General features: G+C 39.6%; 2 protein-coding genes across 2 annotated transcripts; one reads left to right on the plus strand and one right to left on the minus strand.

Annotated features, from left to right (window-relative positions):
• The first annotated feature begins 29 nt into the window (after nucleotides 1-29).
• Nucleotides 30-8,219, plus strand: LOC102231206 (ras-related protein Rab-34-like). Its single transcript, XM_005813090.2, has 11 exons — nucleotides 30-137; nucleotides 1,631-1,721; nucleotides 2,106-2,197; nucleotides 2,947-3,012; nucleotides 3,606-3,707; nucleotides 3,937-4,001; nucleotides 4,067-4,118; nucleotides 4,192-4,273; nucleotides 5,003-5,093; nucleotides 5,181-5,288; nucleotides 6,526-8,219. The coding sequence occupies exons 2-11, from the start codon at nucleotides 1,674-1,676 to the stop codon at nucleotides 6,582-6,584; spliced, it is 765 nt and encodes a 254-aa protein (XP_005813147.1). The 5' UTR covers nucleotides 30-137; nucleotides 1,631-1,673; the 3' UTR covers nucleotides 6,585-8,219.
• supt6h (SPT6 homolog, histone chaperone) lies at nucleotides 8,049-23,387 on the minus strand. The gene is made up of 37 exons (XM_014474114.2): nucleotides 23,260-23,387; nucleotides 21,628-21,738; nucleotides 21,384-21,557; nucleotides 20,909-20,982; nucleotides 20,621-20,798; nucleotides 20,450-20,531; nucleotides 20,030-20,285; nucleotides 19,839-19,940; nucleotides 19,402-19,515; nucleotides 19,197-19,286; nucleotides 18,834-18,976; nucleotides 18,567-18,712; nucleotides 18,371-18,478; nucleotides 17,968-18,248; nucleotides 17,729-17,883; nucleotides 17,041-17,236; nucleotides 16,761-16,900; nucleotides 16,519-16,636; nucleotides 16,340-16,416; nucleotides 15,807-15,942; nucleotides 15,559-15,696; nucleotides 14,800-14,967; nucleotides 14,573-14,700; nucleotides 14,192-14,399; nucleotides 13,943-14,090; nucleotides 13,691-13,833; nucleotides 13,469-13,609; nucleotides 13,132-13,327; nucleotides 12,909-13,054; nucleotides 12,666-12,758; nucleotides 12,464-12,577; nucleotides 12,245-12,369; nucleotides 11,821-11,933; nucleotides 11,657-11,734; nucleotides 10,711-10,889; nucleotides 10,094-10,365; nucleotides 8,049-9,665 (listed from the first exon to the last, which is right to left on the minus strand). The coding sequence occupies exons 2-37, from the start codon at nucleotides 21,725-21,727 to the stop codon at nucleotides 9,470-9,472; spliced, it is 5,256 nt and encodes a 1,751-aa protein (XP_014329600.1). The 5' UTR covers nucleotides 21,728-21,738; nucleotides 23,260-23,387; the 3' UTR covers nucleotides 8,049-9,469.
• Nucleotides 23,388-23,878: the final 491 nt, after the last annotated feature.

Genomic DNA, 23,878 nt, shown 5'->3' on the forward strand with positions numbered 1-23,878 from the left:
TTCAGTCTTTATATGACCAGGTTGTCTGTGTGGAATGTTGTCTTTGGAGACGGACTTCTTCATTATGAGCGCTTTGTTTTACTATATATCTCTGGAGTTATACCACATTTACAATACCACATTTTAATCTGCTTCAGGTAAAGTTTTTTTTCTTTTTGTGTTTAAAGATGGCATTTCAATCCAAAGGTCCTTTTGGTTTGTTCTGTAGAGATTTAAATTTTTTGTTGTCCAATCTGGTGATCCAATAAAACAGCTAGAAAGCTTTGACTGTGTTGAATTAGCTGAATTTCCTTGCATGTACAATGGATACAATTGCCATTATTTCTTTATTTGGAAGGAAAGAAAACACTCTTGTAGCGATTGCCCACAAGAATGTAGGTTTTTATGTTTTTATAAACATATAAATTGCAATACCCTGGCTAAATCAGTCTGCATATCATTAAAGCAGTATAAAGTAGCTGGAACACCTAACAAAAATTGTCCAGATCTACCTTGGATAATCCACAACCACATGGATTATCCACGGGACTAAGTTCTGCACCCTGGTTAAGCCATGAAAAACTTTTTGCTCATGAATCCAATCTTTTGTTGATTTCGATCAGAAATGCCTCTTGAACTTTATCAGATAGTTTTGGGTCAAAACTGGCTGTTCATGATTTTCACCAAACTTCACAAAATGTACAACGTTAAAATATTTTGGAGAGAACATTTTGTTTTTGTGTGGAATGCATTACTTTTTGAGAAAATGAGGTCCAAAGCTCCACTTACAGAACGTCATCATCTTCCAGAGAGTTTTAGGAGATTTAACTCATCATGTGATGGTTTCGTTGTGAAACACTTTCTCCTTAAACACACGGAGAAAACAGTATATTTCAGAAATTCCTGCAGATTCTTCAGTGTTAATGTCAGGCTCCTGGCAGCCTCCCAGTTTCCATCCATCTTTTTAGTAATTAAAGAGAAATGTCCCTGTTTTATTCATGTTCCATGTTTTCTCAAGTTGTTAGTGATTGCCTTTCTGTGGATCTTTGTTGCTTCCCATGACCAATGAGCTGATTTTGATCCTCTCTGCAATCTTTTGATTTAGAGAAAATATGAAGAACATTAAACTGAACTGAACTTCACTTCAGGTTAATCGGATTCAGTTCAGATAAAAGCAGGTATGAACCCAAGAAGGCTGAATCCTTTGTGATTCATAGTATTTTAGCACATTCATATTTAATCTTTTAACAGATTTATTATATTTTCTGATTGAATAATACAGTATATGTGTCAAAATATTTTAAAACAAACTGACTCTTCGTAGACTTCTGGTTCTAAAACCTGATATTTTAACATTTACTGAGCACAACATTCAGAATCAGATCAATAGAATTTGCTTCTGGCATTTTTATTTAAAATGTATTCTGCCCATTTATTTAAATTAATGTAAGATTTCAAAAATATTTTAAGTTCAATAATATGCACCATCCCATTCAAATTAAAATTATTGAACATTTTCTTTTAATTTTGTATTTCAGGCAAACTGTGAAGACCTTAACTGTGGCTCTTGCTTGGTTTCTGAAATGAGTCTAAACATAGCAAACTGCCACTGTTACCTGCACTAAAATATGTCTTTATGTGTCTCTTACAGTGTGGCAGTGATTCTCTTTAGGTTTTAAAATAACTCTGGCAGCATGTTGCCTCCTGTGAAGAAGGACAGAATCATCACTCACCTCCCAAAGGTTGGTAAACATAAATAATATTCCATAAAAACAAGAATTATTCAAAAATCCCTTTAATTCTGAGCGATAGCTCAAATCTGGGAATGTACTTCCTGCACATTTCTGCAAAAACACGATCTGAAGTTAAACTCTCTAACAGAGGTTAAAGTCATTATTTATTGTTGACTAGTTTTCTGTATTTATCTATCATTTTGCAACTAGTAGCTTGACATTTTACCACATTACAACCGCAGCCTTCAACGTGTTGAAGGTTGCCTTCAGTCCTGATCTGAGCACAAATCTGAAATCTTTGGGTGTAGATTGAATCAGCATTTCTCTTGATTTTCAGCCAGAAAAACTATTTTCATTTAATCTAAGGTTTTCTTCCGTTTAATATGTTTTTAGTGTTTTAGTCCAAATGCAGCTCTGCACACCAAAGACGGCTTCCACCCGCAGGTGAGAGCTGCATGCCAGGTTCAGAAGACGGATGGCGTGAGGTAAGATCCGTTTTTATAATCTCCACACTGAGATATGTGTTGAAGATAAATGAATTAGCTCTGGTTTGGGCCGGGAAGTCACGCTAAAGTTTGTCTCAGGGATCAGCTGATAGACATCTGCGAAGCCTACCATATCTGACAAAATTATTCCTAAAAAAAGAGAAGGCTGAAGATTTTATTTTTTAAGAAAAAAAGAGACAAAAAAATTACTACATACAAAAGAAGATACAGCATTATATTGGATGATTGTGTGAAATCAACCTCTAGAGTAATTTTCCATCATAATGTAAAATCAAACTGTGTGCATGGTTCCTGTTAACAGTTATGAAATGTTCTTACATAAACGTAGAAACACATCAGCAAAATGTGACGAATGTCCAACAATTTTTATGAATTGTTTGAAGTGTTGTTGTTATTGCAGATGCTTGTGTTTATTTTTTGAAAATAAGACAAATATAACTTAATTACACATTTAACGTCAGTCCTTTGAAATATTTACACCTTTAAACCAGTTGTACCGTTTTTCAGAGTCCTATTAACTAAAGAATTTGTGTTAAGAAGTTCCTCTACGGAACGATTTGCATGAAATACAATTTCACAAATTAATTCTGAACTCATTAATATTGAATTGCAAATATTCTAGATTTGACAAACTTTTCCATTGTCTGTAGTTCAAATTTTTTACGTAAGAATCCCAAAGCTTACAAAGTTAAATGTATTTTCTGACACTTCTGGCTTTCTGCTTTCAGCTTTAATATCGCCAAAGTCATCGTTGTGGGAGACGTTTCTGTTGGGAAAACCTGTTTAATCAGCAGGTGAGGCAAAGTTTACGCAGCTACAGAACAAACTACTTTATAATCACACAGAGTCCATTACAATAAATATTTTGTATCCATCCATCCATTTTTCTCAAATTATCACCACAAACATCAAGGAATTATATTGAGATTTTATGTAAAGTGGAAGGAAAAATACTGATGGACCATTAAGTCCAAACAAAAGGAGAAAACTGTCAACATTATGGACCACTTTGTGTTGGGCTGTCACATAAAATCCCAATGAAAAAATGTGAAAAAATGTGAAGAAGTGAACTTCTGAAAGTCAGCTTTCCTCAAAAATTGTAAATTTTAAGCAATTTTTCAAACTTATGTTACAGAAATGAAAGCAAGTTCTCTGTAATAAGCATTCTTCTGAAATGAGAGACTTTAATCTCATAACGTTTATAACTTAATCAGTTCTGGATAGTTTTATCACCGTTGTTTTATGCTTTACTGTGTGCTCGATGTCATTAATTAATCAAAATTATTATGTGTTGATACAGAAAAACACTCATCGCTTGTTTTCGATTCTCAAATGTTTTTAATGCTTTTATTTGCAAAGTTCTGAGTTTTCCTGGTTTCTTCTTCAGGTTCTGCAGAGGAGCGTTCGACAGGACCTACAAAGCAACCATCGGGGTGGACTTTGAGATGGAGCGCTTCGAGGTGCTTGGCGTTCCCTTCAGTTTGCAGCTGTAAGTCCTGAAGTGGCAACAGATTTATCCACATCTGTGGTCATGCATCACAAAGAAATCTGTGATCTCCCTTTTATTTTATTTTAGAATTAGATAAATATGAGATTCTAACCATTTAGACTGTTGAGTTGGAGCTCAGTTCCCTTCAATGTGTTGATTTAGTGTAACTTTACAGTAATAAGCTGCCAGTGTGCGTGCTTTTATTTTGAAAGTGCTTAACGTTTTCCAGGTGGGATACAGCAGGTCAGGAGCGCTTCAAGTGCATCGCCTCAACATATTACAGAGGAGCGCAAGGTGAGTGCTGCAATAATTCAGATTTAAACTGAGCTGAGTTGCATCTAATCAAACTGTGTCCCCAGCCATCATGGTGGTGTTTGACTTGAGCAGTGTGAACTCATTAGCGCATGCCAGGTATGCAGCATCACATTGTTTTAAAATATTTCCTTCTCTTTCTGCATCTAAAATTGTGGATTTGTGTGTGCAGAGAGTGGCTGGAGGATGCCATGAAGGAAAACGATCCGTCCAGTGTTTTACTGTTCCTCGTCGGGACCAAGAAAGACCTGAGCGTGGGTGAAACTATGACAGAGAAACTGCCAACAGAGATTACAGCTGAACCGTGTGATTAGCTAACAGATCAGTCAAGATGGAGCAAATGATTTCGTTTGATGTCTTTGACAAAAATTGATATGCATCAGATCTATGTCTGGAAGGTTGCATATGTGTTATAGATAAAATAGTCAGTTGGACAAATGTTTACATTTTGAATAAGCAAAAAAATGGGCAAACACACATCTCACATTTTCTAGAAAAATGTTGAGAGATTGTTTTTAAACATTTTTGAAAAGTAGAGTATCTTGTCACATCTGGGTTAAGTATTTCAAACGTGGGAGTTTTGTATGATAAATGCTTTTACGGGGTCTAGTTAAAGTCTGAATTGCAAAGATTCATCTCCAGTTGTAGAAGCTTCTTAATTATAGTTTAAAGCAATGTTAGGGGGGAATTACCTTTTCACTTACAGCCAGAAGGATTTGAGCACCTTCTTCCCTAAATAAGTTATAACTTCAATTTAATTTAAAATAAGTTTAATGCTCTGAAGTAAATCTGTAAATGTTGCCTCCTTTACAGATTTATTTATTTTCATAGACATGAAAATAAATAAATCTTTTAAGACTTTTTCTGAATCATGAACTGTAAAAGACAGGTGAACTAAGACACTAGATGTTCTGCCAATCCTGAGTTGATTGATTATTTGTCTTGAAAGATGTAAGTATTGATGTTTTATTTTTCTATTTTAGTCTCCTGATCAGTTGGCTGAGACAGAACAGGAAGCTATCAGACTATCAGAGGAAATCAAAGCAGAGTACTGGGCCGTGTCTGCAAAGTCAGGTGGGCAATAAAGTAGTTCCAGTCAGACCAGTAAGCCTGACTTTGTTTTTTAGCTCACAAACATTTGATTCCTTTTTGCTGTTTCAGGAGACGGAGTCAGGAATCTTTTCCTTCGTGTGGCTTCTTTGACTTTTGAGGCGAATGTTTTGGCTGAGCTTGAGAGGAGTGGGTCGAGACACGTCAAAGACATAATCAGTGAGTTCATCATTTACAACACAGTTAGCTGCTGCTGTCTGTCTGTCTGTTATCTCATGAAGAGTTTAAAGAAATGTCTTTTTATGCAGCTAAAATGCCAAAGCTAAAATAAATTATTTCAATTAGTTTAATGCTAATGAAGTCCTAACTGGGGAAAAGTCACATTAGGACCACAAGCTTGAGTGTCTTTTATTGGGATTTTATGTGACAGACCAACAGAAAGTGGTGCCTGACTGTGAAGCAGAAGAAAAAGGACGAATTGTTTTCAAAGATTAATTGACCGAAATCTCCAAAAACTGTCTTCCCTCCCAGTGTCAGTTACGGTACTTGGAAAAACTCTCTTTTTGCCTAAACTTACTGTCTTTGCAAAGTAGCTTAAGCTCAGTCAGATTAAACAGAGAACATCTGTGAATGTTAATTTTCATGTCTTGATACAGATTTTTAATCAGATTTAAGGCTTTCTCCATGAATTGTCCCAGTAATTATTGTGCTAAACGACAATATTGTTGCTTTGAGACCATTTTCAGTAACAAATTGATAATGGTCGAATACAAAGTTGTCATGCGACGTCACACTTCTGGAAACTTTGTAGCCGGCAGCCATCTTGGTAGGTATCCTTAGCTATAGCAGTTGCTATGATGACTATAAACAATACAGGTCGATCCTGATAATTTTGTTATATTTCTCTTGCACAGTCAGAATACTTTATTTAGGTTGGTGTCAAAGTCATGGTTCATCTATGTACGCTGAGCTTGCCTATCAAGATGGCGATTCAGTGGCGTGAATCACTTCCGATTCAGACTTGTGGGAACTATTACACTCAAAGAGCAGACATTTTGAGAGAGCAAACTTGTATTATACTTAGTTCTAATGCAAGTTTATATCTTCCACTTTAAACTCTAAAGTGCAAGATATTTTAAATATTCAAAATAAAACAACAATAAATGAAATTGGAATTCAATAAATATTAATCATCAGATTGGAAATGATCTATTATTTTAGGTTTGAAGTCATTTTCTTCCCCTTCACATACATGCATTACCTTCTGTTGGTCTATTGAATAACGTCCATTATTCTTTCTGTTTCCTGTGCAGCTAATTGTGTTTTTCATCTATTTGTTGTCAGTAACCTGGCATTAATATGCATACAACTGCTGAAAAACAAATTCTTGATTGGCTACATTTGATATTTGTGAGACATTTTAAGATTTTCTGATGTGTTTTTCTGTTGCACACAGGAATCACAGACAGCTCAGAAGCCAATCATAAACAAAAGAAGAAGGCCAACTGTTGTTGAGAAAGCCTGATCTAACTGGTTACTGGAGCCAAACTGGTGTGGATCCCCTGAGCTGGGCTGCTAGAAGCAGAATCAGCTATGCAGGCTCTCTGTAGGATCCAGGAAACCACTTGAGAAAATATTTGTCATGATCCAAGTAGTAGCTCCAACATAATGCCTCCAATTGAGCCTGTAAACACGTCTGTTAGCAGAATGACTCAAGCTGCGTGTTTCTCAGGAATGTTTAGTGCTGACCAGATCTGCAACAAGAAATTCTTTGTCGTATTCAGGATTATAAAGATAGTTTTCCCAAAACCATAGCAGCACTTCACAAGAACATCGTCTGTGTGAACCAACATTTTATCCCGTTAGGAAATGTCTGAATATCATCCTCTGTATCTTTTCCTCCCTGCTGACTTCTGGTCATGTGTCTCTGCTCTTGCTAATGTGATGCATACATCGGATCAAATGACCACCGTCATTCCCATCATGCCTCTCTCCGCTCCGACACAAGCGCTCATATGATCTGGGAGCGGAAGGATTGTTTGGTGGGAGAGTCTCAGAAAGTGGAAAGCTTCATCTTCATTAACTATTCTGCTGGACATTTAATCCCAAAATGATTCAAACTCCTAGTTGATTTAGAGGTTGGAAGGCCTCCTTGCCATTACCCTAATCTCCAGAGTTTCTCTTTCAGGCTTTGACTGAGCCTCTCCAATGTTGATATTTCTTCCAGGCAGAATAAACATTCTGGTAAAATTATTATATTAACTCGTAATACACCAGGAGTATGAATAATTTTGGGCTTAACTGGATATCTTTGGAGAAAGTATTGAAATGTTTTTGTAATTCATTGAACACTTAAAAATGTAATAAATCACTTGATAACATGAAATGTCAGATTTAAAATTTTATAGGTCTTTGACAGAAATGAAGGCATGGAGAAGTATATAAAGGAATTTAATATCTCTTTATACCAGAGACATTAAAGGGGAAAATGTTGTCATTCCTTCCCCTGCACCTCCCACAATCAGTCCCTGCAGACTAGCGGCAGCAACAATGGGTCCGCTCACCTCATCATAGGAGCTACTTCTCAATCCAACGCAGGTAAAAATATTGCAAAAGGCTTAATGGAAAAACATTGTTGTGTTGGAAAGAGTAAGATCTTCTTAAAGAGACAGAACCCCAATTGTAAGTCAAATTTCTTTGAAGTTACGCTTCATAATTGTGCTAAAAATGATACTTTGTGCCTGGAAAATACATAAAAAATTTATTTCAGCTCATTGGTTTTAGGCTAAGAATTACTAACGCCAATAATAAGTTAATATTTGCAAACTCCAAGAATCAAGTGCCTATATTTCCATTACTAGTTTCATGAAAGAATCACCAAATACTTTACAGTTAAAACGGTTGCACCAAACATATTGATACTTTAATCCCATCTCCATAGGTTCTGTGTTTTTAATTAGGCATGAACAAGACAAAGAGTTTACTATGAACACTTTTATTAAAGAGATACCAGGTAGAAAAGGTCATCAGCAGAATCAGAGACGACATTTCTCTACCAGAACCAACAGCTGCTGACAACCAACCAGTCCCTCAGGTTCAGTATCGTAACCTGGCAACTCAAACCAAGTCTGCTTACTTAAAAACATTATTTTAAAAGAAAATGCATCTCATGAAACCATGATACGTTGCACAACGCAGATTTAAGCACACCATTACAAACCAGTGCTGCTTGCTTGGGACACAGACTGTACTGTGGGACACAGACACGGGTCAAGAGGGAAGCAGAGCGGCCTTGAAATGCCAAAAAGACGATCACAGAATGTGCTTTTTTTTATATTATATTCATTCTACTGAAATAAATGCGTGCAGTTCTGAATATTACAGAGTTGGGAATATGAACAGAGTAGGCAGGAATCTGTCTGATCGGATCTTCTTCCAGTAGTGTTGCAAAAACTAAACCATCCACTGAAGCATCGTAAATTCACAGCTGCAGGTGTGAAACATTTTGCTGATACTGTCTCATGACGAGTTAGAGTGGCAAACGTAACTCCAGGTAAAGTGAAACCGGAAACATTTAAAATGCATCGAGTTCGGATAAACTTGAAGACGTGTCACTGACAAAACTAGGATTTTGTCAAACATCTCAGTTTCCTATAAAAATATCAACAACTTCTACAACAGAAAGGTAACTAAGTGGAGCCACTGTTTCCAGAGAGGCATGTTGCTCATGTTCACATCAGGGGATTTGTACCAGGGCTCAAAGTCAGCTGATCATAACACAATTAGCATTAGCCCATGTCTGTCCTTTAGAAACCCCGCTCCGTTAACTCGCTATTAGTCTGTGCAGTTAAGTTTGTGTTTATTTTGACAGATGTGACGAGCAGAGTCTTAAAGTTCAAAGAAAAAAAAGAAGTCTTTATTCATACTGACGCATTTCCGTACAAATATTAAATTTCCTGATTGGCTTGGCAAAGCGTTGTTTTGGCAACTGCTTTCAAAACTCCACATGTCGACGCTTCCCTTCAGCCAAAACCGCTCAAAGATCAAACTAAAAGCAGAACCAAAGATAGGACAGCTTGTCTGTCAGTGTCTGTGCAGGTCCATTTCCCAAATGTAACTGAAACTTCAAGTATTTCTTTTTTTTATATATATATCTTTGTACTACTTTTCTGCATGACATGCAAAAACACTTTGCAGCCAGAGGAGACTGGCAAAAGGAGAGGACATGAAACACCTGGTATGAGATGACAGCAGGAAATGAGGTGGCATGAATGTTGACACCATGTCGACTGCTGCATGAATACCTGAACGGAATAAAGGGTGAAAGGTTATCCAGGTGAGGCAGTACAAAGGATGAAGTAGAGGGGATGACGGGGTGCAGCAACGCCCCCCTCTGTGTCCTATCGGTCCATTTCGTCCAGCAGGGGCGTGGCATCTCCGGCGAGCGACATGGGCGTGCTCTCGATCATGGGGCTGGGTGAAGGCCGCGGCGTCATCCTCTGGGTCTTCTTCCTGTCCTCTGCTTCTTTCTCCTTCAGCCACTGTTCGGCCATCTTGCCCCAGTCGACCGCCGAGGAGGAGGCGCTGCTGCTCGGCCTGCAGGGGGAAGAGAGAGAGAGGGATGTCAGGATTGTAGGTTCCCCACCGCCACCTAGTGGCAGAACACCAACACAGTCAGAAAAGCATCAGTTCAATACAGGGACGCAAGGTATCGATTATTGATTTAATATAACGTTCACTGATCTTATAGGTCAACTAATGATTAATTGCCAAGCAGCTATTTACTAAAAAACCTGAGTTTTCTCTTGAATGAAGACGGCGTGTACGTGAGTAATTTCTTGGACGGCTACTTTTTACTTTTACTTGGGTAAAAAAAAAATTGAAGTAGTGCTACTCCTAGATGACTACTTCACCTCTGGTTATTAATTAATTAGTTGGGACTAATTCCAGTCTAACAAACCATTTATTGACAATCATTGATTAACTGTTGAGAACAAAATAAGTGTTTCAGGAGATGAACTCACTTTGGCTGCGGCGGCGTCGGCTGTTGCTGCTGCGGCGTTCCTCTGCGGGACGAAGAGGAGGACGACGGCGTGCCGGAGGCGTGGCCGTGGTGGCTGCTGGGAGCGCTGTGATGGCTGGGATGTGGCAGGTGTGGGTGGGCGTGTACGTGTGAGGACTGGGGGGTGGAGCCCGGATACTGAGGAGTGCCGAGGGGCTGCTGGCTGGGCGTTGTGTAGGAGTAACTGGGCGTCATCATGGGCGTCGCCATGGGCTGCTGTGGTGTCGCAAACACCTGCGAGAAACAAATAGCTCAGAATTAAATCCTTTGATATGTGTGGATGAAGTGCAGCTGTAATTATCTCAAAATGACTCGGCTTCGGTGTTTAATAAAGTCTTAGCTTCCACAGCTGATCACTGATGTCTTACTGCTAATGTTTCACTTACTCTTGGTAACGCTGTACATAAACAGAAGGTGACATTATCCTGAGCTGCAGCGATTTTCTCTAAGGCTCCTGTTCACTAATACCACAAGAGCTCAGGTCGTCTTGTATCTTTCATCATCACAAATAAACTGCTGCATCCTCTAGAAATCACGAAATGAAGCTTTATTCAGTCTGCTTTAAGCCCCAACAGTTACATGATAAGCAGAGGAGCTGCCTCCCCCTCCTCCTGTGCTGCCGCCGTAGCCGTACTGGCTGGAGCCCCACTGTGCAGGGGTGGCGTTGGGGTTCTGGTTCTGGCCCGTCACCGCGGCGATGGCGTTGAACATCTGGGACGTCATGTTGCGTGGGAGGGCGTTGACGGCTCGCGTTAAGTCTGAGGAGGAATGAGGGACAGAGTTTGTACACTTATTGTAAAATTCAATAACTTTATAAGGACTTCAAGCTTTTCCAGCTTTGGAGAAAAAACAACTGAATTATTCACTATTATATGATTTTATTTGTTACTGTTATTGTGATAGTACTCTAAATTCTAGGGTAAACAAAAATAAAAATAAAAGTTTTGAAAAGTCTATTTCACTTTTCTAGTACTACTAGTTTAGTCAAACGACTTTAGTTAAACTAGTTTAGTTTAGTCAATTAGTTCTGACTAAACTAAGAACTAATTCAACAAAAAAAAATCCCGTAATTTTAATAACGTTGTTTAACGTTAAAATATAACCCAACTTTTATTCCAATAACACAAATCAATTTGTTATTTCAATTGAGCCATTAGAAATAATAGCTATTCATGATGTTACAATAAAAAACCTTCCTGCTCAAATTAAGTACTTAGAACATTTTTAAAGTTACAAAAAGAAAATTTATCTTCTATTTAATCTGCTAGTTCTAACTGTCAAAACAAGAAAAGACTGATTTAACTCTAGAAAGCGTTAAAAAAAAATCCATCTTTTTATTATTGGGTGTATGAAAGTGTTGTTTCCAAATTTAGGATTGTAATCAAACTGTACGGTTTGAATATCAAGCACTTTCCAACCCTTGAAAACATTTTCAAGGATTTCAAGCACCTGCACGAACCCTGCAGGGAATATGTTGCAATAAAAAATGCACCAGGCTTTTAGTGTGGACAGAATCTGGACTCACCTGCAATGTTAATATTGGCTGGCGTTGCGTTTAGAGATGCAGGGGTTCTGGTTCTGCTGCTGTTGGTGGGAGTAATACCTTGAAAGGGGGAGAAAATGTCAGACCTCTGTGGTGCTTTTAACGGATTTATGAGGCTCTTAGAGTGGAAGTTATTGCTTCAGTACCTGGCACCGGCTCCTGATAGTGGTCCTTAAACCATCGAAAGAGTCCATTCACTGTGGGAAAGATCTGGGAACGGTAGCGGAAACCATCTGGGGTGATGGTCACATACTCAACTCTACAGGCAGAAGGGAAAAACAAGAACATTTAGCTTTAACAGTATATTTTATAGGATTTTTTCCATTTTGCTTTTCTTCTGCCTCAATTAAAAGAGTTCAGATTATTGTTTTATTTCTTATTACTGAAAGATGAGTTTATTTAGAGGTACAGTAAAGTTAAGAGCTGCCTTCTGCCTGACGTTCTGTGGAGGATGGTGGTTTGTTAGGCCCAAAGAATCCACCTCAAACTTTTCATTAGAATCTGTCCGTCTCAGTGTTCTTTGTAAAATCATGTCACTAAGCCATTATTACAACGAGAAATTCGACCTACCGAGGTTTTCCACGAGGCTGGTAGCCCAAAATAAACTTTCCTGGCAGGTCTTTGCAGGCTGAAATAAAGTAAGGAATGAAAGTCGGCTTCTCTCGCTTCGTCCTGATCAATAATTCCTCCATTTTCTATCAAAGACAGAACAAAACAAACAGCATGAGAAGACAGAGGACTATAGAAGTGACAATCTAAAGACAATAGAAAAAGAAAATCGATGTATACCTCTTTACTTCCTCCGCTGCAATCCTGGAAGTATTTATGTCCCAACAGATCTCGTGCAAACGAGGCCATCGGCTGAATGTATCGAGCTGTAATTTCATCTAGATCTTCAAATTCCTGCAGAGCGGCACAACAAGTCGTCTTTAAAAGACGTGGCAACCACAAAAATATTTCCAAACGTAAAATGTGAAGCAAAATAACTCACTTCAGTATTGATCCAGAGTGTATGGCCCAAGCTGAAAGCATTTTCTTTGCCTTCTTCCCTCACATCCACATGCTGGTAGATGCCATCAGCCACCTAATACACAAACACAGAGAATGGAGACAAGTTAAACAAGAATGGATTAATAAAAGTAATCCAAAGCATAGTTTATTTTGAGATTTACGTTTTCTTTTTTTACCAGCTGAATTATTTCCCCATCCCCATGTTCCCGTCTGTCTTGCTTACTTTCCAGGTGACGGTCAGATGGTTCTCCCCTTTGCTGCTGGGCCTGATGATCAGGTCTCCCTGGTCCAGCGTCTCCATCATCTTCTCTGCCTGGCTGAAACTGATATTGTGGAAGTTGGGGTGGGCGATCACACGCTTTATGTATGCTGAGGGGAGAAACCAGAACTGCATTAGTAAGGAGCTCGATTGAACGTGTGTATAAGCTCTTTTTGTTTACACTAACGTGTGCGCTGCTGTTTCTTTTTGAACTCTTCATCCAGTTTCTGGTCCTCAGCCTCCGTGTCAAAGTCGTAGTAGCTGTCCTTGGGAAGCTTCCACTCGTTGTTCTTGTCCATCAGATCTGAGGTGCGGCACGTGAGGTCAACGCTGAACTTCTCGATGTCGATCTTCATGATCCTGCAGTGAACCGTCATGCCCACCTGAGGCAAAAGAAACATTTTTTTTTTAAATCACACAAGTTAAAGGTTTATAGAACTGGTAGTGGAGTTGTTTTTTGCAGGTGAAGTAAACAAAAGAAAAAAAAGGCAGCAAATCAAACCACCCATGAAACATGGATTCACCTTGACCCTCTCCTCGGGGTGTTTCACCACTTTGTCGCTCAGAAATTTGGTTGGAATGAATCCCTGGACGCCGTTATCTAACCTGCTCCGAACCCCGATGGCCTGACCGGGACAGGAGCCGCTGTCAAAGTGATTCCACACCTAAACAAAGAGAAAATATCAGGAACAAAGACAACTCTCAGCTCTGAGAGTTCATTTGTTTCCTTTTAGCGGCTCTGGTACCTCACTCAGCTCGGGGAAATTGTCCTGCTGGCAGAAGGGACACTGCCACAAGCCTGTGGCGTCGTTCCGAATGGCCTGGTCGTAGCTCTCTCCCTGGGGCCGCCGGTGAGCTATACCGGTCACTACACTCGTTATTAGCTTACCTGGAAGAAAAAGGGTGCAGAAATGTAAACAATGGAACACATTTTCACCTGTGGGGTTTAGGATTTCTACTGCAAAGACGTTTGCTGATTGTTGGGAGTCTATGTGTACCGATATAAAAGGTCTCTGGGGTTTCCTTGGTGAGCAGATTGAAGACCTCCTCTGTGTTGGGAACTCTGTAAGGAACCCGAAGGTCTTTGTACCTGCAGCTCAGCTCTGCTCGGATGTCATAAAGTGTGATTCCCTTGTTGCCGTAGCCCTACAGGTAGAGGAAATGAGCAGAAAGAGACGGCCCGCCTCCTCAGCTTTATTTCACTCTGACAACGTTTTCACCGTCTGAGCATCTCCTCTCACACTGACCTGTCTCTCCAGCTCCTCAGCGAAGGCGTCCAGGTCCAGATCCTTAAGGCGTTCAGGGTTTTCTAGGATCTCCTCCAGAGCTCCGGCTGGGTTTGCATCTTCTGCAGACTCGTCGTACTCGAGGGCATCGACGGCCATCTTGCGAGCCCACTCGTACGTCTCAGGGTGGACCCGAGAACCGTCCAGCACTTCTATGTAGGAGTCCGTACTGTCGTGAGTTTCAGAGAGAAGATGTCAATTAAAAAAAAAAAAAAAAACCGGTGCAACAGTATGCCATAGATATCAACATTTCTGCTTTTCTGTTTGTCTATCAGATAAAACCTGTATAAAATAAAGTTTCAAACAGTTTTATTGTTATAAATCCCAGGTTATTGCACCAACCTGTCACCAAGTGATGCCGTGTCGATCTTGATGAAACCAGCGCAGTTGATGAAAACTTTGGGTCCCATGTGGCACATCGTAACCAGCTGCGTTCTGTTCTCCAGACGAGTGTTGTTCTGCTTTAAGATCTGCTCAGATAAAAACAAACACAGCGCTCAGATGGTCCGCAGGCAAGAAATTATGAAAAAAAGTTTGATTTTAATCGAGATGAACGGTAAAATCCTGACCTTGAGGAGGTGGGCTCCCTTCCTTGGTCCCAGACCGCAGACATACTGGACCAGACTCTGAGTGTGGGGATGGGCAATCGCTCGGTTCACATCCACACCGACCTCGTTGACCCGGTTGATGAATTCACAGTAGAGAGCGTTAAGCAAATCCTCCTTCACCACATGTTCCTAAGAAAGAACAATCATTCGTGAATATGTGCTTTATGTGTACGCCATGTCTGTTTGACAAACAAAACATAAAATGATGAGCATAAAAAAAATCCAAGTCTATTTATTAGCATTAGCCCCCTAAGGTTGTGGGTCTGCACACACTCATGAACTCTAACTAACACTCCTAGTAAAATCCAAAACATCACTGCGCTCCGTTCTCTTCCTGTCTCCAAAACTCTCTCCAGAGCCTCTCGCACCACGTGAGAGAGGCTCACCGACAAAAACTTTTCATTGGTTGTTTTAGAAATGTTGTGCATTTAAGAAAATTGGAAAAATGGGTGTCATATTGCAATCAAGCACTTCCTGGTCACAAAACGTTCACTGAATGAGCAGCAAATGAGAAAAATGCGCACAAAATTATGGTGAAATGACTGATCATAAGTCTGGTCTTATTTGGAAGTAAATAAAAAACAAAACCAATATAAAAACACTACTTCTAAAAGGTTTGAAGTCATTGCTGTCCAGCGAAGTTGAAGTGAGCATTTTTGTTACAGTAGTAAATGTGATTTAAGGGTTAAAGTTCATGAATCAGCCTCCTGGATGTCTCACCTGCAGTGGGTGTAACTTGAGGCAGAGAATGTCTTCATCAGTGCTGCAGACCTGAGCGTATTCTATCAGAGGATCCTGGATCTTCCTGGCGACGGAGACGGCTTGTCGCAGCAAGGGAGGGTAATCCCTGAAATCATTCTGCAAAAATAAGAAGGTTCTGATAAAAACCAGCAACATAACAATAAAAACCCCACTGATGGTTAAAATGTTGCATACAACTCAGTCTGCAGGATTAATCAAGAATTTACCTCTGACTTCTTGCTGTTCATGTACAGCGTGGCCAGTTCGTTGTCCACCAGCTCCACTCCGACGGCCGGCAGAGAAGACTCCTGCTCCAGCTCACTGATGGTCCTCTTGATGTCCTCCATGATCATCTGAGCATCTCTGCACAGAAGGCTCATATTTAGCCTCGTATATCCGTCATAACTTCTAATAAATCTGATAATTTCCTAAAGTACACTCAGCATTTCCTGTTCAGTTATATTTAGCTGCCGGGATGCTAGCGTGGGTAAAATAAAAATCTCAGTTTAGAAGAGCGTGGAGCCTACTATTACTTATAACTATGGCCTGTAGATCCACACAAAGGATGTGAAATGAAACTATTATGGAGGATGCAGTTGGAACAAAATTCTGCACTGAAATGTTAGGAACAACAATTTGTTTAGCCACAAAATCATGTTATTTAAGTGTTGAAAATGATACATTTTTAATACTTTATTGAAAATCCTTTATCCCGTAGGTATCAATAGACACTGATGTAATAAAAAAACCAATTTCTCACCGATTCTCCCCAGCAACAGCCACCACATGAGGTTTCTTGCTGGAAAGAAATCTCTTCAGATTTTCAACATCATGAGCCTGTAGGTGATGGAGACAACAGAAAAAAGGGAAATATTTCAAAAATACACTCAGAGATCGAATCTGAACATCTAAGATTGACACCAATTCCTCCTTTTGAACCTTTTTCTCTCTCTCATCCTCCCTGAAGGCATTCCTCCTCTTCATGAAGTACGGCAAGCGAAGGAAGTCCACCACCTCTCCATCCCCGTTGATCAAAGCACAGAAAACTGGTGTGTCTCTGTCAGAGGAAACAGAAATCTTTAAAACTCCTCCACAAGCAAACGCTACCTGATTTTCTATCTTCAAACATAACTTGCATTGTATAAATTTTAGCAAAAGATAAATAACTATTGAATACCAACCTGCTGGGAGCATAGGCCACACCCAGCACACGGATGCCTTTCCCCTGGCTCTCATCCATCAGGTCATCATCTTCCTCCACCTGCTGGTCGGGCCGGTAAGGAGCCACCTTCAGCCAGTTATACAACCGGCGGCAGCAGGACTTTTAAAAACAAATGAGAAACAAGTTATTTAATAACCATTTCAGAAAAATATATCAGCAAGAAGTTTGCTTTGGTGGTAATCTGATGTAAAACTCTAGTGAATGTTGAAAGGCTTATTGTGGATTTTCTGAGCTGTTACCTTGACGATGCTCTCTTTAGCCTCAGCGATCAGTTTGCTCTTGAGCTCCTTGGCCATCTGGGGGTAAAGGAACTGGTTGAGAGCTCTCTCTATGGCGAGAGTTCGCTGCCTGTTCCACTCCTGCACCTGGTGGCTGAACTCGTCCCTGTAGTAAAACTGCTTGATCTCATCAAAGTAGGTCTGGTCTCCAGCATACCTACAAAACAGATGAAAACACGGGCGTGGGGAGAGAACGTGAGCTTCAGCTTATCATTACTGACTTTAAAGCTTTGAAGTTTACCAAGAGAGATGAGTTAGGAAACCAACGGCTGCTTAAAAACTCAGAGTTTATCATTTAATTAACCTCTTTATTTCCCTCTATAAGTTCAGTAACATTGTCAGTAATGTACAAAAAACTGAAGTAGAGCTAATAAACCAATGTCAAAGTAGTGTGTATTTTTAAAACAAAAGGAAAAAAATAAAGTTCTCTATTTTTTCAAATGAAAAGTCATAAATGTATTACATGAAAGTCAAAAACATTTAGTTGAGCTCTGATGCCTTCACGCAACGCTCATATTTAAACCAGGAGTAAATTACATAAAAACAACCACTATTTGCTCACTCTAATTAGGCAATTACTGAAGTGAATTTATTAAACTGGATTTTAAGTAGGGGTATCAGAGTAAAGGGGAAGTTATTGTTAACTTACCCTTTGACCCCTATTAGATCTATGCAGATATCAATGGAAAGAAGACCCTCGTCCTCTGCCAGGCACATCTTCAGGAACTGATCCCCATTCAGCTCTTTCACAGGTTTATTCTTCAGATATTTAAAGGAATATGCAAAATGAGCTTCATCTACCTCCTGTTGGAAAGAAAAAAACATGAGTTAGGAAACTATTTTTCCCCACATGCCCACATCTAAAGCTCATTCTGCTTGTTCTCGTACCTTTTTGCCTTTCTTTGTAGGTTTGGTGTTGATCTTGGCTCTCTCCTGGAACGTCTGACGGAGGACGTGCCTGACCAACGGCTCTCGGGCAATCTGCATGGCCACCATGTACCGGGTCCCTTCCAGCACCGCCTCGGGAGTCGAGAACTGACTGCAGATGTAATCTTTGGCCAGCTCTAGCGGCTCGGCGGGGAACTGCTCCGTCTCGTGGCGTTGGTAGCTGTCTCGCAGATTCTCTCCGAACTGCTCTGGGGTCAATCCGAACTTTTTAGCCAGGCCGTCTGGTGGAAATATGGAAACAGAAATATAACGATGTTGTTCTGATAATGGAAACAGAAATATAACGGTGTTGTTCTGATACAACATAGGCGTGGTGGTATGAGTAGCAGGAAAAGTGGCTAACCGAGTCCAACACTTTGACAGATGCTGTACATATCCCTACGAGACGCCAGCTTCAGGTCAGGACCTTTCTGCTCCTCCTCCTCTTCAACCTCATACTCCTCTTCCTCTCCTAAAATTAGAGAAAGTCAGAACACAGCCAACAAAGTTTTAACTTACCAGGAAATAATAAATTGGTTTTCTCGTGTAATCCTGCTTACCATCTTCTGAGACTTCTTTGATTTTCTTGAGCTTCTTCTTCTTGGATTTTGCCGCGTTCTGCATCTTCGGGATGTCTCGGCCGTAGTAGAGCAAAAAGTGATTGTAAACATCGCTCAGCTCTTCAAGAGTCTGCACGTCCTTCAGCCTTGAAAATGTGACAAAAGATATTTGAATTTACCAGAACTGAGAGGTAGACAAGAACACATTTAAAAAAATAAACTTTATTTTTAGCTTTTCTGTGAAGTCCAGTCAGAAACAACCAGTACCTCTCCATGTCGGCTGTGTCCAGAGGACGAATGCCGTCAGCCAGCGGTTTGTCCGGGTCTGCAGATATCTGCTCAAACTGGAAGGACTGCATCTTCTGGAACAGACGGGTCAGGTTCTGTTTCCGGGTTTTCAGCTGCGTCCACTGATCAGAGGAAGGAAAATAACAAAGTCAATAACAGACTGAAGACTTTCGTCATCCAGTTTTTGGTAGAAAGCGAAAAGAGAAAAACGATAAATCATGCAAATGGAAATTTAAAATGATATTTATAATCAAGCTTATTTAGAAGCAACGTGTGCAGTATAATTATTTAAGTGTTGAACTTGTGATAAATTGCTTTGAGAGAAGCTAGTTGTAAGAATACCTTTTCATCCCACTGCCACACCTTCCACAGGTCGTTGATGTTCAGCTCTGGCTCTACATATTCCTTTCTGTAGAAAGCTATGAATGGAACCTGAAGAAAAGGTTTTAATATAAAACAAATCTGTCAGGTTCTAGATTCAAACTAAACATATGGAAACAACTCATTAATGATTGGAAGTTTCATGATTAAATGAAACCCGCCGCACCTCAAACTGTTGATTTCTCATGAAGTTCAGGGCTTCTTTGATTTTGGCAATGGTGCTGGGTCCTTTCCTGCTGAAGTTTGTTGTTGTTCCTCTATCAAGATAGTCGGTGCTTTCCTTTAGCAGTCATCAAAAAAGAAAGAACATATTTTTTTGTGATGAAGGAGCTCAAAAATTAGACCCAAAAAGTGGACAAAACAGGGATGAAGTCTTTAGACTCTGCCTCTATGATAATCTTGAATAAAAATACCACAACATCAGGGTATTTACACAAAATGTAAAAATAAAATCTACAACAAAAAATTGTAGGTACTGTCTTCCAGCTTTTCTGTTTATATAAATTGTTGGATTTAATTAAACAGAAAAGCTGGTAGAGCTCCTCTATATCTTGATTCCAATAACCAGTCTGTGCTTAATGAGGTCTGGAACGAAACCAGTACCTGCATGGAGATGGTCAGAGTGGAGAACCCGTGTCTGAAGATCCACTCTGCTTCTTCCTCCAACTCCTCATCCTCAGCAGGTTTAACAGGGATTGAACGCAACTGCAGGACAGAGCAGCAGCAGATCCAGCAACAGCGCCAAGTTCAACATGGGAAATCGGGTTTACACAAACAGAACCAGCAGCACAGACCTGGAACCTCTCTGGCATGTCAGTGGAGCGGATCTCGTTGTCCTGATCGGTCATGTGACTGCTTTCCAGCTCGCTGGGCTCATACAGCTCAAAGATGCTCTTCCTCCCCTGCCTCCTCTTGGTCTGCTTCTTGGGCCGGTCCCAGCCCTCTTCATCTTGATCCTCCTCTTCCTCTTCGCCCTGGTCATAGGCGTCTGCGTCAAAGTCGGCAAAGTCAAAGTCTCCACCAAAAATCTCCTGGGCCTCCTGCAGGGCTCTGGAAAACAAAAAGAAAAATCTGCTTTTATTCTTTCAGGGATTCCTGATGTCAAACTTTCACACTGATGGATTCATTTCTTAGAGAAAACATAAAAAGATACAAAAGCGTCTCGCTGGAAACATTTTTAGGACAAGAAATTTCAGCAGAAATCTAAAACTCACGCGTCTGTGTATCCTGAGAACTTCTTTCCCCTCTTCTTGGTGATGGGCTGTCCGTCATCATCCACAATAAAATCATCTATATCTGTGGGTCAAACACACACTCACATTAACACATTGAGAGCTACAACTATAAAATTAATAATAGGACTTCTTTTAGATATTTTTGCCAACCTGACTCTTCATCTTCCCCCTCTTCTTCCTCATCTGCTTGTTGAATTGGTTCGTCGACAGCTTCGCCGTCCTCCAGCTCTCCCTCACCGTCAACGTGAAAAATCTCATCCGCGATCAAGTCTTTCTCGTCATCATCCTCATCGTCGTCCAGCATTTTAACGCGGTCGTATTTCTTCTTCTATAAAACAAGCCGATAGGCAGGTTTGAGATTGAAAAGGGAGGCAACAAATGAAACATCATGTCTACAACATATTTAATTTATTTAATTTAAAATATTTCATTTCTTACCCTCCTTTTCACTTTGACACCCAGATTTTCCTCAATCAAGTCAAGATCATCGTCATCCAGGCAGTCATCATAAGCTACAAAAAAAAAAAAAAAACAAGAGAAAGGTTTGGCAACAGGAAAGAGACTTGAGTGTGTTTGCTCAAACACTTACTATATGTCATTCTCAATCTAAATACATCTGACGATATAATATAAAAAAAAAAAACCTGCACCACTATAGCCAACAATGCCTTTGTGGTTTAATCATTTTAGCAAATCTAACACAATGATAAAGAAACAGAGTTAAACGGTAAAGTAAGATATTTCGATTCAAATGTCAGACACAGAACCACAAAATCTTGACCAGAGCATCTCTGCCGTAATCCATGTAATAACACAGTTAGAAGACATTTATTACATCTACAAATAATTACACTCTTCAATAGTTTCATTAGTGATAGTAGGCACCGTTAAAATTAACATCCAGTGAACTTACTCCGCTTTTTCCGCCAATGTTTTACTTCCTCCTCTGAGTCGCTTCCTCCACCACTGTTGCTTTTCTCAGCCTCTTCTTCTCCCTCTCCCTCCTCATCATCATCGTCGTCAATTAGTCCACGTAAATTTCCGTGCTCATCCTGCTCCTCTGGGTTCTCAACATCCTCTTCTTCGTCTGTTGTGAAATGAGAAATTGGAAAACCGAACGCCCTCAAAGATTTCAAGCTAACGCTTTCACATCTTACCATCTTCCTCCAAGAACCTCTGGGTCTTCTTAGGTTTCAGGTCGCTCTCTTCAAACTCCTCCTCTGATTCCTCGGCCTCGCTATCAATGAAGTCTGACATGGCTGCGGTTCCTAGGAAAACACACAATGCTGTGGGATGACGACTTCCCTGACACCTAAACATGCATCAGTCAACAAGAGGTTCTCCTGTCATGTTTCAATTATTTTATTTGAACATTTTAAAACATTAATGTGTAACACAATCCAACTGCTTTTATTTGAAACAGAAATGCAACAATTATCCCTACCGCAGTGATACTATAACAATTAATTGCGGAATTTATTTGCAAAGTTTAAAAGGCTTTGCTTTAAATTTAACATTATGGCTGACGTTTGATGTTTTTGAGCGTGAAAATAACAGATAAATGAATCAGTCAACTTTGAGCCAGTCGACCAGCTGTGTGTTGCTACAGACGGGGAAGGGTTTGTACTATATAATCCTTTCACCCTCCAAAAAACTGTTTACTACAGGACATTCTCTGGCATTTTATTAAAATAACTTAGACTCAGAAATAGGCCAGCAACAGCTGGTTATATTGAAAATGGTTCAAAAAGATAGTTTCAAAACTACTAAAATGAACCCTGTTAAAATCCTTTTGATAAAATGCAAGAAAATCTTACAGAGTAATGAAGAGTTTTCTTTGACTGTATCAAGCAGAGTTCTGCATATTTATCTTTCATCTAGGAAAGAAAATCGCCTGTTTGGAAAGTCATGGTTCGGATAATAAAGAAACACAACCCATAAGTGTAATATTATATTTATGTCACTACTTGGAACAGAAAGAGAACCGAATCCTTGCTTCTTCTTTTTTTTTTTTTTTTTTACATTTATTTAGCTAAGAAAGCAGCAGCAATAAGATGATAATCTCGCTGCAATGGAGGATTGAGATTCAAAAGTCCTTTCCTCCCTCAAAACCCTTAAGAGTTTTACATAATGATTGTTAATTTGTGGCACAGAGAATTAACATTAATAGATTAATACAGGGATAAAACCGGGATTGCTGTGAGTCGTTATGTTCAGTCAATAAATTATAACACCTGCGTTACAACAAGAAAACTACAGCAATGCTTTTAAAAATATGTGTAATACCAGTATGTCGCAGTGCGTAGATCCAACATCATCGGAATTAACCACAAGGCAAACTGCCTCCAATACAATAACTAGCTACATATGCAAATACTGCTACCTGGTGAGAATTAAACATTTCCTTTTTACGAATGATAAGTAGTACAACTGGCATGTTATAACCCTTTAGAACAACAAAATTTAATTACGCTAACATTACTAGCAAAGTTAGCAAGTTAGCTAACGACAAATCGTTCTATAATGGGGTGATTTTATGCAAAACGGTCTCATTGACATTTTAATGACTAAACGTAACAGTAGAACTCCAGCTGCAACAAGTTCGCGGTAGCGGAAAATAAACCGTTGTTTCTGAAACCAACCTGGGAAGCAACCATTAGCAAGCTAGCGCGTTAGCATAGCGGTGCGTTAGCTTGAACAATAACAAGCAGCGTTAGATTTAACGACCGTTACCAATACATCATAATGTTGACATCTTTCTAAAAGGTCAACAATGAATTTCAACTTACACGTCTCAGTGTGGTGATATAGTCCGAATATGATTTTAATAAAAACTGTTTAATGCTGTGTTTTGCGTTTCTGAGCTTACACCACTAAAAATGGCCGAGAACAAGCGGCGTGATGACAATTCCGGTGTAATGTAAAATTGTGCGTCCCGGAAAAGATTAATCTTCTTCTTTTGTGTAAGTGGTACACCAACTCTATGGCGAATTACCGCCACGTAGTGGACACTCATTTGGAACCAACAGACGTGCAAACAATTTAACCAAGGCTCTTGCTTGAGTCTAGGAATAATTCAAATAAATTTGATTAGACGTGTACTTAAATATTTTGTTTTTTACACTATCACTAAAAACATTAATAGTAATAATAATCATCATCGTAATAATCATAATAATATGATTGATTTGAACGCTTTATTCAGCACACTCATGGTCCACATAGTCTGTTATCTACCAATATGGTGGTGGTAGTCAGATATAATAACTGAAAGAAAAAATCAGGATGTACATTCCTGCTGTTATTTTCTGTAGTCTGTTGTTTTTACGCACTTTTTATTGTTATTGTTATCATCTGCATATGAGATACAGCAATAAATGTATAAACAACCAAAACTGAACGACATAA

Source organism: Xiphophorus maculatus, chromosome 11, assembly GCF_002775205.1.
Source record: "Xiphophorus maculatus strain JP 163 A chromosome 11, X_maculatus-5.0-male, whole genome shotgun sequence".
NCBI classification, from domain to species: domain Eukaryota; kingdom Metazoa; phylum Chordata; class Actinopteri; order Cyprinodontiformes; family Poeciliidae; genus Xiphophorus; species Xiphophorus maculatus.

Coding starts and splice junctions, on each gene's coding strand:
- LOC102231206 (XM_005813090.2), top strand. CDS start 1,674: ATGTTGCCTCCTGTGAAGAAGGACAGAATCATCACTCACCTCCCAAAG. Junction 3,708..3,936: donor GTTCCCTTCAGTTTGCAGCT/GTAAGTCCTGAA, acceptor AACGTTTTCCAG/GTGGGATACAGCAGGTCAGG. Junction 4,119..4,191: donor AACTCATTAGCGCATGCCAG/GTATGCAGCATC, acceptor TTGTGTGTGCAG/AGAGTGGCTGGAGGATGCCA.
- supt6h (XM_014474114.2), bottom strand. CDS start 21,727: ATGTCAGACTTCATTGATAGCGAGGCCGAGGAATCAGAGGAGGAGTTT. Junction 20,532..20,620: donor GGGGGAAGATGAAGAGTCAG/GTTGGCAAAAAT, acceptor TTTGACCCACAG/ATATAGATGATTTTATTGTG. Junction 14,091..14,191: donor CTGAGGAGCTGGAGAGACAG/GTCAGTGTGAGA, acceptor CTCTACCTGTAG/GGCTACGGCAACAAGGGAAT.